This window comes from Cyprinus carpio, chromosome B11 (genome assembly GCF_018340385.1).
Source record: "Cyprinus carpio isolate SPL01 chromosome B11, ASM1834038v1, whole genome shotgun sequence".
In the NCBI taxonomy this organism is placed as follows: domain Eukaryota; kingdom Metazoa; phylum Chordata; class Actinopteri; order Cypriniformes; family Cyprinidae; genus Cyprinus; species Cyprinus carpio.
Genome location: NC_056607.1, coordinates 19,844,478 through 19,861,110, shown reverse-complemented (window position 1 = coordinate 19,861,110; position 16,633 = coordinate 19,844,478). Strand labels below are relative to the sequence as shown.

The 16,633-nt window shown below is 36.4% G+C and overlaps 1 protein-coding gene across 9 annotated transcripts in view; it reads left to right on the top strand.

The window, feature by feature from the left end:
- The window catches only part of nlgn1 (neuroligin 1), a 271,832-nt gene that overhangs the window by 77,013 nt on the left and 178,186 nt on the right, over positions 1-16,633 (top strand). For 4 of the 9 annotated variants that reach the window (XM_042734437.1, XM_042734439.1, XM_042734438.1 and 1 more), the window contains 2 exons: positions 10,023-10,839; positions 11,326-11,385. In XM_042734437.1, coding sequence (XP_042590371.1) covers positions 10,344-10,839; positions 11,326-11,385 — 556 coding nt within the window. In that variant the 5' untranslated portion in view covers positions 10,023-10,343. The remainder of the gene's footprint in view (positions 1-10,022; positions 10,840-11,325; positions 11,386-16,633) is intronic. The other 5 variants (XM_042734442.1, XM_042734441.1, XM_042734440.1 and 2 more) reach the window with 2 other exon arrangements.

The following is a 16,633-nucleotide window of genomic DNA, read 5'->3' as shown; positions in this document are numbered from 1 at the left end:
TCCTACAGGCTTTTTTTATAGCAGATAGTTATTGTTAGTCACAATGTTTTGGGTTGCCATGTCTCTCTCTCTGATTCCCCTTTCAGGATACACTTGGTTTGATCCATTAAAAATGCAGCTTTCATCATGGCTGAAGTGTTCTTCTGTTCTTCAGTGGTTAGCTCTGCGAGAGCCTTGACCTTTCAAGTGCGAGAGCCTTGACCTTTCTCCGTCTGTTTGTGTGCAAACTGGCCGCCATTTTTTTGGATCCCTTAGGATTATGGCCTTTTGTTTCTCTGTGGTAAGGCATTCTCTTAAAGGCAGTGGAAGTCAAGCACAGAGTGTTCTGAGCGTAGAAAGTGCCAGACTAAGTTAAACTGTCTAAATGGACTGGTGCGTTTGTTCCGGAGAAGAACACAGTTCTGGGAAGCAATTGGCTCCCACCCCCTGTCGTTATAGCAGTCAAAATTTCACTTCCCACCTCTCCATCGGCAGTGGAGTGTGAGGACGGTGTGGATCGATGGGCGCTTTGTCGTTCTAAAGGTGTGATAGGTAGGCAGACGTGTGTCCTCTCCCTCCCCTCCAGCCCTCCCTCGATCTCTGCCAGCTGAAGCCGGTGTTTACACTTGGACACCTGTCTACTCTTCACAGTCGCTTCAGACAAAAGATTTAACATAGGCTGTCGAATGCTTGCCAAATTCGAGAAAAAAACCTTAAATTTGCACAAATACTGCATGTGTTACTATTAATTGTTCTACACTCTTGAAAATAAAGGTTCCAAAAGGGGTCTTCCCAACGATGCCAGAGAAGTACCATATTGGTTCACCCAAAAAAGCTTTTGGTAATCCGTTAATTTTTTTTTGCAACCATGCCATAGAAAAACTATTTTGGATTCCACACTAACCTTTCAGTGAACCGTTCTAAATCTAATCATTTTTTCTGGTCCCACTTTATATTACGTGACCTTAAAGGGGTCATATGATGTTGCTAAAAAGAACATTATTTTGTGTATTTGGTGTAATGAAATGTGTTTATGAGGTTCAAAAAACATTATTTGCCACATACTGTACATTATTGTTTCTCTTCTATGCCCCCACCCATTACAAACAAGCCATTTGTTGCATCCAGTAGGGACATAATTACGGATTATAATGACTTATTCTGTCTTTTTACGCATTGTGTTGCATCACGATGCTGTGTCCTGGTCAGAGCACCAGCGTGACAAGACAAAAACAATAAAACCCATTACAAACGGGCCATTTGTTGCATCCGGTGGGGACATAATTACGGATTTTAATGACTTAAACTATCTTTTTAAGCGTTGTGTTGCATCGCGCCGCAAACCATGTCTGCATTTGTGATCAGAGAAACGACAAACAACAAGCGCTTACTCTACAGTGCTCAAAACTCACGTTTGTGAGTGGCATCATCAGTGGCAAATCCTCTAAATATGTAAATGTACTTAAAGTCTATGAGTCAGAACAGCTGGCATTGTAGTCTTCTCTCCCAGGATCAGGGAACAGTCCTCCATAAAATGAACTGTTCTGGAACAGTGTTGTAAGTACAACTTAACCACCGACCTCCAGACACGAACCCTCCCACAAAGCAAAAAAAAATATATTCACTTCCACAACAAGAAACACAGCGTCTCCACAACATGGAGGCAGCAACAATACTACAGTAAGAATCAAAGTTACACCTTCTTTCCTTGCGTGAACATTTGGGTGGCGTTACATCCCACATCGTGATGTAGATTTGGGGGCGTGTTTAAACAAGGCGTTTAAGGAGGTCGTAGACAAGTCTTAACTTTTATAAGAATATCTATTTGGGTTTGAGACTTTAGTATTTGCAATTTTTTGAAATTCTTTGTCTATTATAAAGAAGCTTTTGTGTAATGGAAAGGTTCCATGGATGCTAAAGGTTCTTCATTAAACCATTGATTAAGATCCTCATTCTTTTCTTTCTTTAAATCCCGGATTGGGTTCATGTCAGGTCAAAATTGGATCAGTTTTTTTTCCCCCACATGCCTTGAATGTGGAAAGCTTCTTGATGTTTGTCTTTGCCACATGCTCTGCATGCTCTTTGACCAGAGGCTAATGTGACATTTCTGTGGGATGAAGATCTAAATGTCCCACATGCAGTGTTCAGGCTAAATCTGTCAAGCGCTTTGTGTGTTGCAGTTTCCTCTTCAAAAGCCTGCATTTGACACTCCTCATATTAAGAACATCCATGTTTCTTTCATGTTTACAGGCTTTGTAATTTCAGTGCCTTCCTAATAAATCTCCAATTATGATGCTGATAACAACAAAGTGCAATTGAATTTTCTGCACACACCTACTTGACCAGGTTGTGTACTGTAAAGGGAGGGTTTTCCAGGTCTTGTTACTGTAGCTTGGAAAGCAGGTCATCTATTTGCATTATAGGAAATGTAATGCAATCTGCATATTTCATATGTTAATCCCACACATGCAGCATTCAGATTTGTGATCCTGATGCCCTTGCAAATGTGCATGTGGGAGGAGCCGCTTGCTCAGAGACACCAAGCACAGAGAGCTCTCGCTGATGACAAAGCTTTTTTGGTTTTCACACATTACAGTTGTAAACTGGAGAACTTGCACCACAGATACCACAAAATGGCAGTCTGGTAAATGTTATTAATATCTGCAAACTTGACTTTTTTAAAGTGTGGAACTTGCAGTAGTGTTATAAGCAAAAATGTGTGTAATAGGCCTTTCTGTTGTTTCAAAAGGATGTTTTATTCTTTTTTTTCTCTGCAGATTTTTTAATCACTTTAAAATAAATCTATAGGATGTGATATTATTGACCAAAATTGTTATATAAATTATATTAAATAAATTTTTGCTTATATCGCTATTTGGGGTCAGTAAGATTTTATTTTTAAGAAATTGGTACTTTTATTAATCAAGTATACATGAAATTCATCAGAAGTGATAGTAAAGAAATTTATAATGTTACAAAAAAAAAAAATCAGTTTCAAATAAATTTCTTCTTTTGAATTTTCTATTCATCAAAGAATCCTGGAAATCGATGTTTCCACAAAAATATTAATCAACAGAACTGTTTTCAACATTTAATAAGAATGTATCTTTGAGCAGCAAATCAGCATATTGGAATGACTTCTGAGGGATCATGTCACAGTGAAAACTGGAGTAACGGGTGCTGAAAATTCAGCTTTGCCATTACAGGAATAAGTTGCACATTACTCAATATTGCTGTATTTTTGATGAGATAAATGCAGCCTTGGTGTTCATTAGAGTTTCCTCTAAAAACATTAAAACCCCAAACATTTGAATGGCTGTGAAAATTTTATCTGAGCAAGAAATATGGCCTAATTTTTTAGTTTAATAGAAATCTATGCAAGGAATGCATATTTTTGAGCTCTTTGTTGCAGATGAAGCGGATGCAGTTGGACAGATTACATTTGTTCTAAGTTCATGAGATCAAGCTGTGCTGTCAACCAAGCTGACTTTTTATACTATCTTTTTAGTTTGCGCAGTTTTTGGAATGCAACTACAGCCTTCACTGTCACAACAGTATTTTGCCACAAAGCAGTATGATAAAGCAAGTTGAATCAGTATTACTACTTAGAATGCATCTTGCGGTGATCACCAGTACCAGAAATGCCCAGAACTTCCTTATCCTCAAATAAACCTTTTGTTCAGAGCTGCCTGAACGAGATCAAAGCCTACTTCCTGTCTATAAACAGTATATGACCGCTAGAGGGGATGCATAAGCATGTTTGCATATGTAAGTTAGTGGGTATATTTGTGTTGGCTGTGCAGATATTCCTCAAGCTGTACCTTTGCAATGAATAATGCAAAGGCCCAGACAAGTAGTGGTCATAGAACTCAGCACTTCTGCAAACATTCACTCTCGCAGGTGTTTGGAATGAGTTATGCTTAATTGTGTATGTTAATCTGTGGCTAAAGTTGTCATTGAACACATCAACTGATAAGATCAGCCTTGCTGCAGTAGTCTGCGTCTCGCTTTATATTTGTTCCGGTTCGATTGATGACTGCTTGCATGCTGTCATGTGAGGACAAGAAGTTCTGGCCGCCAGAATTATTCTTCCACTCTCATTTCTGCTCGTTTCACAGCAGCATCTGCTTTCTGTCATCACGTCTTCACATGCAGCTCACTGCAGTCTCGGGAGATGGACGTTTTCTTGTTGCGTGTTACTCTAATGTGCATTTCTTTTACATACAGTGTCATCAGAATCTTAAAGCAATGGTTCACTTGAAAATTAAAAAAAAAAATCTTATTTACTCACCACATGTTTGTCATTTGTTTTTCCTGTATAACACACACAAAAATTTGCATTTTTTTTTAATACAGTCTTACCTTCAAAGGGTGCCTGCAGGGGCCACCACAAGATAGCACATAAGAGAAGATATGTTGTGTGTATATATATATATATATATATATATATATATATATATATATATATATATATATATATATATATATATATATATATATATATATATTTTTTTTTTTTTTTTTTTTTTTTTTTTTTTTTTCAATTCAGTTCAATTCAATGAAATTTAGTAATTCCAAAACTAATTGCTACAAATATCTTCTTTTTTGTTTTACAGAAGAAAGTTAAATTTGCAATGACATGAGGGGGAGTAAATGGTGACAGCAGTCTCATTTTTTAAAGAATTATCCCTTTAGTTTTAGACTGCCATATAATTGTGTGAATATCTGAAAGTAGAGTTTGAAGTGCAGGTATTTCACTTCAAATAAGAAGTTTGAACAAGTGAAGTGAAGAAAAAAGGTCATTGCAAAGACAGTTTGGAAATTAGTCTTTGTGCAGAAAAAAATAACAGCATAGGGTTTTGGAGTGACGTGGTTGAGCAAATAATGATAGAATTTTTATTTTTGGATGAATTACTCCCTTAAGCTTTGCAACTTTTTAATTACCTATGCCATTTAGCTAGCATGCAAGTGTTGAAAAAAGAACTGATGTCAACTGTTACTTTGTTGTACCACTTTCCAATGATGTGTGAGTGGCGTTACTGACTGGACTGATGATATGATGGATTGCTCCGTCATGCAAATGATGAGTAATTTTTAATGAGTCTTTGATAGCAGATCTAATAAACTCAGGGTCTTCTTAATCAGAACTTAGATTCCCCAAACTATCCTCTACCACCATCCTGACCTGCAAGCTAAGCACATTCACACATAATCATATAAACTTTAGCCTATAAATTTCTCCCAAAGTCTTATTGCGGTCGAGATGAGATCATTAAGGTGAGTGTGAGCTTGTGTGGGCCTTAAGCAAACGCTGATGAAATGGCCGCAGATTTGACCGACTGCTGCAGTAACTCACTGTTCTGGCCTGTGTTCACAACGTCTGACGGCATTCGCTTAAAAATAATCAGCCATTTGTTTTCCGCTTTGAACTGTACTCCATTATCCTCAGATGCCAGTATGTTGGAAGTTGAAAATAAGAATGTTGAGAACCTTCGGGGGAAAGTAGATTTGTGCTTTGACTAGATTTAATATTGTTGCATACTGTATAAACCAGCAATCATATATTTAAATCACAGGATACATGGTAAAAAAAAAAAATCATAACAACAATTTATGACATCATTTTTTTTTAAAAAAAAAGAAAAAAAAAAATATTCTTACCAACCAAGGCTGCTTTTATTTTTTAATCCAAAACACAGTAAAAACAGTAATATTGCGAAATAGTATTTCAGTTTAAAATTACAGTTTTCTGTCTTAATATATTTGAAAATGTATGTATTCCTGTGATGGCAAAGTATACTTTTCAGTGTCACATGATCCTTCAGGTGTTGATTTGGTGCTCAAGAAACATTTCATGTTATTATTAATGTTAAAAACAGTTGTTATTATCAATGTTAAAAACAGCTGCTTAATAACTTTTGTGAAACCTGATACATTTTTCTTTGATGAATAGAAAGTTCAAAAGAACAGCATTAATTGAAGATAGAAATCTTTTGTAACATCACACCATTCTTTTTGTCACTTATGATCAGTTTGAGAAATTATTCTTTTTCATTTTGTTTTCTGGTGCTGTCAATGATTTGAATGTGATAGATGAACATATTTCCGAAGGCTCTATTATTGTAGGTGCGCTTGAGTCTTAGCTGAGACTCAACCACTGTAACTGTAACTGAGATTCACAGAGCTCTCGGTCTTTAACAGGACAACTCACAGCAGGAGCTACAAGATAAGCACTTCAAGCAGAAAGAAATGACAAAACACACACACACACACACAAAAATAAACTTGAAGAGAATACACGACTAAAGCATTGAGACAAAGATATCGGACCCACAGGGAAAAAAATGTATGAATGCTTTGCCTTTATATAACAGAAAATCAAACAAAGTGGCATTTATTCTAAAGAAAGACAACAAAATATTTCACAAAAAGATATTTGTGGTAAGTTTTAAATGATGAAACAAGAAGATATACAGTAGATTAATGTATTCCAAAGCGAGAAGTTTTTGCATTTACATTTGACCATGAGGAAAATGTGTCCTCAATTCTTTGGAAGAGGTATCCAGTAAAACATATTTGCATATCTTCATGTAGCAGTTTATATCTATCAAAACTGGAGTAAGAGGATGGATGATGATGTCATTAGTGTACCAGGCCTTTAGAATGAGTAAATGTACCTATAAGAGAACAGGCAAAGGCATAAGGATGGTTGAGAAGGAAATTTAGATTGTGTGTATTTTATGGAGATTTACAGTCTCTGTGCTGTGGATTCTCTCTTTGTCTGCAAGGGAACACTGTGTTAAGATCCCGACAGAGATTGTTACATACTGTCTCAAAGGATTCAGATGTCTTTTTCTCTCAATTCAGTTCCCCATCTTCTGAGCCAAACCCGATCTCATTACGAACATTTGCTAATATATAGGCTTATATATAGACTAAAATATGTGGTATAGAAACACTTTTCATTCAGAAAACACTAGTAAATATCACAATTAATTGCAAAAAATGTAATTAATTGTAAAATTTTGAAGTAGAAAGACTGATATAGAGTTTTCTTGTAAAATGTACTCAAAAAAAAAAAAAAACATTTTGCAGTGGTGTTGAAGCTGTTTGTCTCGTCACTCTATTGTAAAAATCACAATTTTATAGGCTCATTAAGAGTATGGTACACAGTCAGTGCAGTGGATTTCACATTATGCGTCTCTGTTTATCTGTTTGCCTAATTATGTGACACAACAGACTGTTTTGCATCTTTTTGAAGCCTGTCATTGATAGGCTACCGTCAATAGGAGCAATTTGTTTTGAAATATGAAGTGAGGGGAGTAGAAATGTCAACTGGGCCAAAGAGAGATTGACTAATCAAGGATAAAATAAAACACTTCAGCTAACAAATTTGGTTTTGCATAATGAGGCTAGTTTTAGGCATGTGTTTCTTTGCAAGACTGAACTTGCATATACAGTTTATAATAGGGCTGGGCGATATGGAGCAAAAAATATATCTCGATATATTTTGCTATATCTCGATATACGATATATATCTCTATCTTTACAGCAAAAATAACCACCCAAAAAAAACTACAAAAAAAAAAAATACAAAAAATATTACATGTTTAGGGCCCTATGAAATGTTTTATTTTTTTCTTCACCATATGTTTTATTGTTACCTAATTCTGTGTTTAAGCAAGTGTAATTATTTAAATGCATAAAAACAACTTAATTTGTTACATTTTTTTCTTAAAATAGCCTTATGTGAAATGTTGTTTCCCCTCTGAAATTCTGTGTATTCACATTTTTATGGTTATCAAATGAAGGCATAAAACATTCATTTAATTTATCTTTAAATTATTGAAAACTAAGCAAACTTTATTTTTTGGTAAACAAAGGGGATTTACTATTAAAAATAATACATGGAAGAAATGTTGTGTGATTATTCCTTTAATAATGTCCGTTTCATTTTAATATTTGTGGTAGTAGTAGTAGTAAGCTTTGTACATTCTGCTGAACAATAGGCTAGTAATAGATTTCTGGCAAATACTTTCATTTTGACGGGTTTACCGTTACAGTTCTGTGTATGTGATACTACAGTCTATGATGTGATATGACGCTAGTTTTACTGAAATTCTGAAATAATCATTTTAAATGTAAGTTTTTTTTTGATTGATTTCTCTCATTACCGCAACACCTTTCACAATTTACAATCATTTTTTTTTTTTATATTTTAATGAAACCTTACATTGCAGTAATGATATGTAGGTTTCGGAAATGAGGTCATTTATTTCGGTAATGATAATAAGTATACTAGTCTGAGATTATATATAATATATATCTGTATAATCAATCCATCCATCCTTTTAAGCAATATTAGCAATTCAGCATCAAAAGCTATATAAATGGCAAACTCAAAAGTTAACAAATGTAAGTCTTAATAATAATAATTCAATGAATTGTATATAATAATTTAACAATATGTTTTACAAACAAATAAACAAAATAGACAGATAGAAATAGCACTTATATATATATTTTTTTCAATTTGATATTTGATACATTCTAATATTTAAAACTTTAATATTTATTATTAAGTATAAAAATAAAACAGGCAGACATTACTAATTGACTGTAAGTTGTCTATTTATTTTTTTGTTATAACTCTACCTTTACCGTGGTTTGTTCAAAAACCTTTTGAATTTAATAAAATGTTGGTGGTTCTTGTTTTACCATAAAAAAAAATAAACAAAAAATTGCAAAATGGTAATGTTATTATTGAAATCTGTCTTATTTTATAACAGTAGATTAGATCTCAGGGCCACATATTTCGAACAGATGGAAAACGGAGGCTCTTTAAGCATTGTCCGTGGACGCCATTATATGGGGGTAGAAGAAAGGTCAGCTCGTGCACTTCCATTCAGCCTTGTCTGCTCCCTGTCTGGCTGTGTGGCCCTCTGTCCGGATATGCTGACACTTCCAGGGCTAGTCATCATGAATGATCTGGTTGTTGGAGGGTAGTGGGCAGGGGAGGCTGTGTGTGGTGGTACAGTAATGCTCAAGACAAATGCCCCTTTATAGTGGAACATAAACCCTATTGTAGAGCAGTGGAAGCAGAGGTGCTTTTCTCATTTACCGTGCAGAGTGAAAGCCTGTTCTGAATCCGCCCGTCACAGCGTCCACTGGGGAAGACTCAACCACGGTTATAAATGAACCTCTATTCCTTATTAAGAGTTGTGTTCTGGGGGGTGGGGGATGGGGGGGGGGTGGATCCAAATATAGTTCTTGCACATGTGCAAGGCTTTCACAGATCGGTGAGTTGACGAAGTGAGAAGTAATGGGATTTGGAGTAATGGGAATGAAGAGATTTTGTCAAAGCCAGCCATGATCACAACAAACGACATGACATTTTGTTGATTACTTGGTTTAAACTGCTGGGTCAATGGCCTTTGCACTGCATGATGATAATAATAATAATAATTGTTATTTTTATTTTTAATATATGAAAGTTTTAAGTCAAAAATGTCAGGAAAAATAAGTTAAAAAAATATGTTGAGTAGTCTGCCATAATATTTGCTTATTTTCGTAAAAATATTTCAATATAGCAAAAAAAAGCAAAAAAAAAAAAAACTATATTGTATGAAGCATGAAATTATTTTTTTTTCTATGACTAAGCAACCACAGATCATAAAAGATAATGTAGTGAGACTCCCCAAAACTGAAAAATTTGCGATATTTGAAGAAGTTTTACCTTTTATGACATCCGTGTTAGACCCCAGAATGCCCCCTGACAAAATGTGTTTCAATACTGTGTCTTAAGGACTGCTTTATTATATAATCACTTCAGCCTTTGAGTGTATTGGAGAAGTATTTGATTTGCCGTTGGCCGAGACACGGCTTAACTGTCTCGATGGGTCTGTTTGATAGATCCTGTGTCATGCCGGTGAGCTGTGATCCTAGAACATTCTGCTTGATAGCAGGCACACAAGATCACAGACAGCAATAAAGCACAATTTTCCTCTGCCTCACCACTAATTTTTATTTTATTTTATTTCCAGCAGGATATAGACCAACCACTGCACCAGACTTGATTTATCTGTGGACAACCTGCTGCATATGCCTCCCCACCCCTGACACCCGCACCTAGCCAGAATGGAAAGCTACGTTGTCAGTAGAATGGGACCCGACGAATAGCTGGTTCTTGATGAAGATGTTGCTTGGATACGTGTTTAAGTCCATGTGGGAATACTTGCCATGCAAAGAGGCTTTGAGATTTTTGACAGCTTCTCTCTCGAAACGTCTGGCATCTTGGGTTTGATTGTTTCTTTCGTGCAGGTGGATATAAACTAGTAGCTGGACTAACGTGAAGAGGATTGAACATGCCCTTCCAACAACCAAACCGCCTGGGAAGCATCTGGCGGGCCATGTGCCCACGGCTAGGCCTCAGCGCTAGCCTGGATCTGCCGTTCTTGTGTTGGATATTAGGCTTGACCCTGCACGCCCAGCTGGCGGCCTCGCAAAAACTAGACGAAACGGATCCCGTTGTCACTACAACTTATGGCAAACTGCGGGGATTCAAAAAAGAACTCAACAATGAGATCCTTGGGCCCGTCATCCAGTTCCTGGGCGTCCCCTACGCAGCACCTCCCACAGGCGAAAGGCGTTTCCAGCCACCTGAGCCACCTCTTTCATGGTCAGATATCCGTAATGCAACTCAGTTTGGCCCTGTTTGTCCCCAAACCCTGCTGGAGGGCAGGCTACCGGATGTTATGCTGCCGGTTTGGTTCACCAATGGCATTGAAGTGGTGTCGTCCTATGTACAGGACCAGAGCGAAGACTGCTTATTCTTAAATATATACGTGCCAACGGAGGATGGTGAGTTTATGTGTGGGCAGGACGGACCTGTCTTTGTCATTTCACTGTGTCAGTTTCCTTTGTGCAGAGTGTAGTGAGTGCAGCGGAGAAAAAAAAAATTGCATGATCTCTGCATGCTCGATGCATGCCGCTGTTTAATGTGTAAGTGTGCGTGAGTGAGTGAGTGAGGCTGTACATGTGTCCTAACCTTCCCACCATCCCTTGCACATGCAAATCTTTCTGTGTGCTGCAGCACGTCCATTTTAGGTGGTCGGATTTCTTTCCCCTCCCTTTACTTGTTAGACAGACACACACTAGTGTAAACGGCCCATTAATGAATCATAAAGAGGGTATATTTTTTGCAGTACTCATGATGATAATGATGATTTAGGTCAGAGAACTTGTTAAACTCTTCTCTTCCTCTTTCAGTCAAGTTGTGCTGTTGCATGCTCCTGATGTCCATAATGGACTCCCATGTTATTTTTTAGTCTTCTATTCATTTTGCAGTAAAAAGAATATCCAAGGAATGTGCCAGAAAACCCGGCAAGAAAATTTGTAGAAAAGGAGGTATGTATCCACCGACATGAATCCCAAAAGAGAACAGGTGAAGATCTCCTCCCCTTCTCTACAACACTCGACTCTGAGGTCGCATGTCAGAGAAGAAGCCATAATTGATTCCCACCACGAAGAGTTAACTGGGAAGACCACGAGCCATCTATTAAATCAGATGGGCACATGTTGAACTTGTCTAATCTCAATTAAAAAAGATGCTATCTGGTTTTCATTGGTTTACACTGGCTTTATTGATCATAGGTTCATCAAGACAATGTCTCTAGCTCCTCCACCATGACGTACCCTATCCTCCGAGCATCAGGTTTGGTGACAGCTCACCTTATGGGATAGTTTACCCAAAAATAAAATTAAAAATAATAACAATAATAATTTAGTGATCCTTATGTTGTTTCACAACTGTGATTTTATGCTGTGGAAAACAACAGATGTTTCAACTTTTTTGGCCCGTACATTGAAAGTCAGTGATGTCCAAAACCGCCAACCAGATTTGGAATGACATGAGAGTAAATGATGATGGAATTTTAATTTTTGGGTAAACTGTCCGTTTTATGTGACCCATCTGGCATTGACATCAACATTGACATTCTAACATAATTTCAACTTGCTTAATTTTCAGATCTTGCTCAAACTTCAATCTTGATTCAAAAGTATATTGTTAACCTTTGCACAACCCTTAGCATAAACATTGTTTCAATATATATTGTGTATATACATTAAAATGACAATACTTCAACTACATTTTGATGTAGATGATCACTTGCCGGATGGGAAACTAATTGTCAGCACAAATCCAAAGTAAATCCAATCGGTTTAAATTAAAATAAATAAATAAATAGCAGAAAATTCTGCATAGTCTGTGAGAGACTATATGACTTTCAAAGATCTTAGTTGGTAAAGGCCAGTGAGGACACAGATAGCATCTTACTCTGGGTTTATCATGAATGTTTAGTCCACTATGCAGAAACTGTTCTGAACTTGCTGCCATTATGACATTTCTAATGTTTGCAGTTGAATTCATGTTTCCAGCATGCTGTATAATAAGACCCACCATCATCACAACAGTGGGATTGTTTGAATCGCAAAGAACAGTTGTCTCTCGTGCCTGAAAAATAATGGAGGTATTTAAGTGAAATTGCACCATTACAGTGGCTTTGAGAGGCGTGAGTGAGGAAGTTGCTCAGATTGAGAATTTCTAGGTAAATGATGTAAAAGCCCTTCTCTTTTCAAGCATAAAACACTTAATTCACGTCTTGTTTAATGGTTTATGTGCAATTAGAGCCAGCTTCAAGTTGAAATAATTGTCAATGATACGTCTTTTTGCAAACAAATTGTCATTTTCATTTAGGCTCCCCATGCTGTTTTGGAAAATGTGTGTTTTGTGCTTTCTAATAAGGGAAAATTTATACAGTGACAAGATTTCATTTTTGGACCTCAAGCTTTATGTTTTAATTGAATTTGAAATTTAGACATCTACCTTCAATTAATTAAATAGAAACCTTTAATTTCAAAAGCCTAATTGCATTTACACTTCTAATAGATAAGAGCGGTGTTTAATGGTTTTTAGCAGCGCAGTGTTGTCTTGATATCTTTTTGTAATTTACTCCCTTGGAACAACATGAGCAGTTGCAGCGGCATTACTGACTTTAGGATGTTACTGTCAAGGACGATGTTAAGACATTACGTCTTTTTTTTGAGCTTGTATATTGGCAGTCATAGTTCCATTAAGAACCTTCAACATCTACACCATTTCTTTATTGCGGAAAAGGTTCTTTGAATTATTAAAATGTTCTTTACACTAAGCAAATAGTGGTTCTTTTAGGAACTCTTTACTGAAAGATTCATTGAGGAGCCAAAAGTGGTTCCTCTGTGGCATGGCTGCAGAAACCCAAATTTGGAAGCTTCATTTTTTAATGGTAGCAGACTGACACGTAAATCAAAATCTTTGTTGAAAAAAGACAACTGATTAAACCCCGGTAAGCTATTAAAAATTAATTCAGAGCTTGTAACAGGCGCTTCCTTTAATGAAAATTTAATAGTGTTAGTTTTCATTTCTAGTGTGACACCGTCTGATGCTGTTTGGCTGTGTCACCAGAATTGAGTGACCGTCAATAAGCTCTCTCGCTCTTCTTCCTGTCCCAGTTTTGCAGTGGTTGACAGTAGTCCTAAGGGACGTGAGATGCTCGCAATGCGCTAAGACAGGAATGGATTTGCAGCACCACTGCTTCGCTCTCCACATTTCCCTCTCAGTTTCTGCCTTCTCCCTTGAGATGGTCTGTAAAATGAAATTCGCTCCGTCTTGGCTGGGTGAATGGCGCGCGGAGGAGCCAGGGTTAGTGGCGAGGGTTTAGATGAGCGCAGACGTCTGTTTGCATTGAGGCCGGGGGTGGTGCTCGCAGAAACTCGGGGAAAAACTTGATCATCTTGGCAGGGCGTAGAGTTAGAGGTGTGAGAAAGCGAGGCTGAGTTTGTGTCTGTAAGTAAGAGGTTTGTCACACTTGTTTTGGAGGCTTGCAGTAGATGGCGGAGCGTGGGCGGAAAGAGCCGCGGTGTGACAGAGCAACAGGATTCCTCTGGTTCAGGGTTGTCCGACTCCCAAAGGAAATCAGATTGGAATCATACATACATGGGGTGATCAGAATAACCTGGGCTTCGCTATAACTCGCTGTGACTCGAATCACATCTCGCACGGTGGGATATGCAATGCTTTGAAAGTCAGTCTGTTGAGAAAAGTTCTGGTAATAATGTAGTTTTGAAAGTCATTTATAGGAACATTATTCATCATACAGGTATATATTATCATGGTATACTGGAACCCTGGGGCTTTGGAAATAGTGTTTTTTAACTGATGATTTTAGATAAAAATGTCAGTGTTTCTTGTATACTTGCAGGAAACATTTATGTTTCTTTGTATTTTTCGTTATGTATGGATGATTTACCACATTTTTACATTTGGAGAAATTTTGAGTGGTGCTTGTTGGAACGAGTCTTGCTGCAGTTGTGGTAGGGTATTGCAGGTGGTTGCTAGGGTATTCTGAATGGTTACAAAAGCTGTTAAAATGTTTTTTTTAAGTAAAAAAAAAAAAAAAAAAGAGTAATGTAGTATGTTTTACCAAAAATTAGTATTTAAAAATTTCACGTTTTAATTAAATGTGTTACTTGCTGTTTCTTTGTAATTACTTTTTCTACACCTGAAACCTGGAAATCCAGGTCAAAATTCACTCTAAAAGTGAATGAAAATATGAATATTAGGACTCATATTAGACTATTTTGTTGTCATCCTAATTTCATTATTGACATTATTTAATGCATCTTGTATTGTCTTCTCTCAATATTTTGTATGATGATTTGCATTTTCATAATATAGTAATTTGTATATAAAAACAATTTTTGAATAGTTTTAATTAAAATTTACATTTACTGATATTATTTGGTATTTTATTCATAGTGAATTACAATGCGGTACATTGCATGCACAATTTTAATGTATAGATAGATAGATAGATAGATAGATAGATAGATAGATGCATATTACTCATGATATCAACAGCTTTACTAAACATGCTACCTGATATGAAGTATAATTTCTATCTATAAAACAAGGATAGCAAATGCTGATAATTTACAAATGACTAACTAGTAGAAATGTGTAGTATAGATGATGTTTTAAAACTGTAATATGGCCTAGGTAGGCACAAAATTCAAACCCATTCTAACTTAACGTGCGTTTTAATCAGCTTTCTTTAGCAGTAACAGTGTTCTGACTCTCGAATCTATTTGTTCAGAATCTATTTGAATATTGAATGCGTGTGTGGGAGTAAGACACTGCACTATTACTGTAGTTTATGCTTTTCACCATTGTTTCAGAGTAATTTTCTGCTCACTGTGTTTTTGTTTGAACTTCCTGTGTGACATGCAGGCCATGTTGTGTAGGTGATGATGTCTCAGTTTGAATCGGTAATGAGAGAACGGTTTCACCATGACTGATGAATACTAACAACAGACTGCTGGATCATTTTATCCACATCTAATCATTGATTCAGTCCCACTCACACACACTCGTCCTCTGCCTTTACCACATCATTTTCAAAAACCAATCAATAGTCTATTGCATTCTTAAACTGCCCTGACCAGTCTTTCATCTGACAATGCAGATTTACATGCAAGTCATGCTTTAATGAAAGAGAACCTGCAAGGCAGAATTTTTTATTTTTTTATTTGTGGTATATTTTCTAGAATTTATTTCTTACTACTGCCACCCTTAGCTACTTGTTGTATAGAACTTTTTAATGAAAAGCTGACAAGCATGAGAATTTATTTAAAATAAATAGCTTCTCTTTTTATTCTAACATTGGGTGGAAAAAACTATTTGCTGTTAACTTAATACAACTTCAGTATTTTCCAGATAATCTTTCAGTATTGTGTTTTGGCTGTAGTACAATGACAAATAAAAGCTCATAGTCAAACTAGTTTTCTAAAAACTGATTAAATGTTGTCTGAATATGTTACAAAAGTTTAAAACCTCCCTGGGCCATGTTAGACTGTATTTTAGTGTTTTTGAATTGTCCGGTGTCCATTTTCAATAGTTGAATTGATGTAGCAATGAATTAAACAACCTTCAAAGATGCAAATAGAAATCTGAATACACTTGATTAAATACATTCATTGATTTAATGCATTGATAAAACAATTCTCAGGTTCATTTAGTCAGAGTGCAAGAAATCTCACCGGACACATATGAAATATATTATTAAAGATTTTAATTCTAGAGAAGGTCAACTAAACAAAGATATGCATGTAAAAATGCAGTAAAAGCAAATTATTTTCTGTTCCAGAGCTAAGACGGATATTTGTACCAACCTGGCACTCTCTAAATTTAGATTTCCAGTACATTTGGGATTTCTGTTTGTTGGGATTAGGATAATTTAGTTCTTGGCTGTTTTGCTGATTTATGACTCGTCTCTCGTCCTAATTTTGCGGACTCGGTTCTGAAATTCTCACCCATCCCCAGAAAATGTCATTCTGTCCTTAATGTTTTGTTACTTACTTATTGTGAAACTACAAGAAAAAACAGTTCAGGCGCATGAATGGGGTTGTGTTCTTCCGCTCTGAAGCCATTGGTCTGAACTGTAAAATTCCTGTTCTAAGTGTAGTGCCAGGTTGCTTTAATTACAGTGCATGCTAAAATGGAGCGTATTAAAGGAAACAGACTGGCGTGTGGCACCTGGCACTGCTCCCAGATCAG